This window comes from Triticum dicoccoides, chromosome 6B, assembly GCF_002162155.2.
Source record: "Triticum dicoccoides isolate Atlit2015 ecotype Zavitan chromosome 6B, WEW_v2.0, whole genome shotgun sequence".
Classification (NCBI taxonomy): domain Eukaryota; kingdom Viridiplantae; phylum Streptophyta; class Magnoliopsida; order Poales; family Poaceae; genus Triticum; species Triticum dicoccoides.
The window spans coordinates 648,217,881-648,221,576 of record NC_041391.1 but is presented as its reverse complement, the minus strand read 5'-3'; the positions used below and the strand labels follow the sequence as shown (position 1 = coordinate 648,221,576).

Sequence of the window (3,696 nt, the reverse complement as noted above, 5' to 3'; positions counted from 1 at the left end):
CACATGATCAATGGCATAGGTTTTGATGACTCCACCTCACCGCCCACGCTCATGCTCTGCAGTGCCGGAGGTAGAGGGTGGCCAGGGTGGGCCATGGCCCACCCTGAGATTTCCGAATACCATTTATACCATAGGAGCAAGGATAAAAAAAAAAATGTACATGTACAGTACAAACTAACACTGCTGGCCCACCCTGGCCCAGTCAGCTAGGTCCGCCACTGATGCTCTGTGTGAGAGCCGGTGTAGCCACCATCATCTTCGCCAAACCTGGCGATGCACACTGGATGCTGGTCAGCCCAGGCCTTGTCTCCCACCCCTTTTACGGCGACCGTCGCAAGGTGCTATTCTCCTCATTACTGTCCCTGGGAGGACGCTGCTACATCAGCTCACCAGAGGGTTCGTTCTACCTTCTTGAGCTGCAGCCGATACCTCGGCTGGTGAGGGTGGTTAACCAGCGCTGCCATGCCAAGAAAGACTACATTTGGGAAAATCACATAATCTGGTTCCTAGTCCGTGGCACCGGCGGGAGGATGCTGATGGTGCGGTACTGGAGAGGCATGGAGCGCTTCGGCGGCGTCGAGGCTTACAATCAGAAGGAGATATTCACAGTGGGCGGCATCACTGGCCGAATTGAGGTGTTGAAGGTGGACATCGCCTGCCGGAGGCTGGTCCCCATCAGTAGCCTTGGCCGGCATGCGGTGTTTCTTGGCCGGACGCACTGCTTGCACATCTCTACTGAGATATTCCCCTCCATTACTGCCAGGTCGATATACCTGAGCTGCTATCATCAGCAAACTTGTGGGTTCGGCATCTATCATATCAACAACAAGAACCATGGGAGGACCGAACCCGAGCACAAGTTCGTCTTCGTTGTAACACTGGGTTTAACTCATGCTGCCAGACCCTACAACCTTGATGAGTATCTTGTACTCTATGTCAACTGGAGACACAACCGTAGTAGGTCATGTCTCAATCATACCAGTACTTATTGTAGGGAGTACTCTCGCTAGTGCATATGTATGTATACGTACGTGTGGCTGCCTGTTTAATTTGGCATGTGATTGATCAACCTTGACAGCAGCCAAAGAAATACGTTTGCTCTCTACTTGGTGTAACTTTTGCAACCTATATGAGCTGGGCTTTGGGCATCAGATACCTTTCTACTTTGAGAGAATCATTTTAGTAAAAGTTTATCATGGAGTTTGGCCAAACCCTCTTCAACCATAAGATACCTTTGCTGTTCTAAAGTGTTTCTCAAAATAAGACTGACCGGAGAGTTGGGCCAAAATCTAGGACCTTAGGATTCCATCCTCAGGCGAGTTTCTGTCAATTGGGAGCTTTTTGTATTGAGATTCCAATTGAAAATTGAGAACGTACTTTTTTTGCGGGGGAAATAGGGAGCTCTTTATTCAACACTAACAGCACCAGCAAAGTCTGCTGAGAGGCTGGTTACAAGAAGACTTGGCGAAGAATCAAGCCAACATTCTGTGACATCTAGAGTAGCTTGCTTGGCACAAAGATGGGAAGAGACATTGGCCGATCGACCTACATGCTGAAATACAAAGGACTTAAAAGAAGGAACATGCTCCCTAATCTCGGACAAGATAGGCGCCACCACTACACAGTCGTTGTGACGCGAGTTCCAGAGATTCAAAATCTCCAAATTATCAGATTCGAAAACCACTTCTTCATAGCCTCTGAGATGAGCAAAGATAACACCATCACGGAGGGCAAGAGCTTCGGCTATAAGAGGATCAGTGATTCCCGGGTAAGGTTTGCACCAGGCTGCTAGGAAAGATGAGAGGGTTATCGCGACCCCACCTGCTCCACCCCTTCTAGCCTCCATCGCAATACTCCCATCTGTGTTAATCTTAATCCAGCCCAAGTCCGGTGGTCGCCAGCCATGGCCCGGAAGGATCCGAGTGTGTTCACGGGGTAGCTCGAGCACCGCTAGAGCCTCTTGGGTCTTCTTCATGGACTAGATAGGATCAAGGTCTCGCTTATCATGTGTAGCATTGTTCCTCGAGGTCCAGATCGCCCACATGACCGTTACCAGTTTTGCTCTTTCAGAATCAGAGAACATGGGATCACATATGATATCCCTCGACCAGGTGAGCAGGTGCAAATCCGGTTGCTTGATCTCGAGCCATTCCGGTGCAACATTCCAGAAGCGCCGGGCATGTGTGCAATCCAGTAATGCATGCTTCATATCTTCCTGTGTGTGAAGACAGAGTTTGCACGTGCCAACGGTAGCGATATGCCGGTGTTGGAGAGTTGCTTCAACCGGAAGAATCCCGTGCAAAACCCGCCACCAGAACACTGGCAAAACCTTGAGCTTCCATAGCCGGGACCATAACTGCTTGTCTGTCGATGAGGTTTCGGTGATCGTCCCTTCCTCTAGAGCTTGTTGCTCGTTATGAGTCATTAGAGCGCGATACGCTGATTTTACAGAATAACAGCCCGATCTTTCGAGAGCCCATGCAAACACATCCTCACCCCCTCCTCTCCTCAAAGGAATATTCAGAATAGCATCCGCGTCGGGGGTGATGAAGGTTTGACGAATAACATCTGATTTCCATGACCAATTTGCATTGTCAATTAAATCTGAAACAGAGTTCAACTGTGTATTTCCACTTCTTACTGTCGGAGCCATGGAGATAGTGCCCGGGATCCACTTGTCATCCCAAATTGAAATTGTTGCACCATCACCAACACGCTTGATGAGTCCGACTTGCAGAGCATCCCTCCTGGCAATGATAGCCCGCCACATTGCAGATGAAAAAGTGGAACCGTAGCTTGCATGAAATCACATGAGGGAAAATATCTACCTTTGAGTACGCGGGCACATAGGGATTGAGGGTTTGTCAACAGTCTCCATCCGTGTTTGCCAAGGAGAGCTAAATTAAACAGCTCAAGATCCCTAAAACCCATGCCGCCCTTCTCCTTCGGTGTTGCCAACGCTTCCCAGGCCTTCCAATGCATAGAGTTTCGATCCAGGGAGCTGCTCCACCGATACTTGGCCATGCAAGAAACTAGTCCCTTGCATACCTTCTTCGTTAACTTGAAACAACTCATGCTGAATGTGGGAATGGCTTGGGCAACACATTTTATACGGACTTCCCTGCCAGCACAAGAGATCATTCTTTCCGACCCACCTTGGAGTTTGCTAAGGATTCTCTCCCCAATGTGGTCAAAAGTACCGCTTGTAATCCTACCCACAGCTGTAGGTAGACCAAGATACTGCTCGCTGAACGCTTCGACGGAGATGTTCAAAACCTGTTTCAGCAGCAACTTGTCTGGAGCAGAAGTGTTTGGGCTGAAGTAGATTGAACTCTTGTCTTTGTTCACTGCCTGTCCAGAGCCCCTCTCATAGATTCCCAAGATTTCATTGAGCCGTTGAGCACTCTCCACCTTTGCTTGCATAAAAATAAGGCTGTCATCCGCAAAGAGGGGGTGATTGATCCAAGGAGATCTATAGCTTACTCGGATTCCTTTGTCTACTCTCGCCCCACCGAAATAATTCAAGGGCGATGTCAATCCTTCTGCACAGAGCAGAAAGAGGTACGGTGATGCTGGGTAGCCTTGTCGAAGACCCCTTGAGGGGGTAAAGAATGGAAGGAGTTCACCATTCACACGAATTGCAAATCTGACCGAAGTGACGCACTTCATGACTAGGCGAACAAACTCCACACAGAA

The 3,696-nt window shown here is 49.1% G+C and overlaps 1 protein-coding gene across 1 annotated transcript; it reads left to right on the top strand.

The window, feature by feature from the left end:
* The first annotated feature begins 530 nt into the window (after positions 1–530).
* Positions 531–1,010, top strand: LOC119326711. The gene has a single exon (XM_037600333.1). The coding sequence runs from the start codon at positions 531–533 to the stop codon at positions 1,008–1,010; it is 480 nt and encodes a 159-aa protein (XP_037456230.1).
* Positions 1,011–3,696: the final 2,686 nt, after the last annotated feature.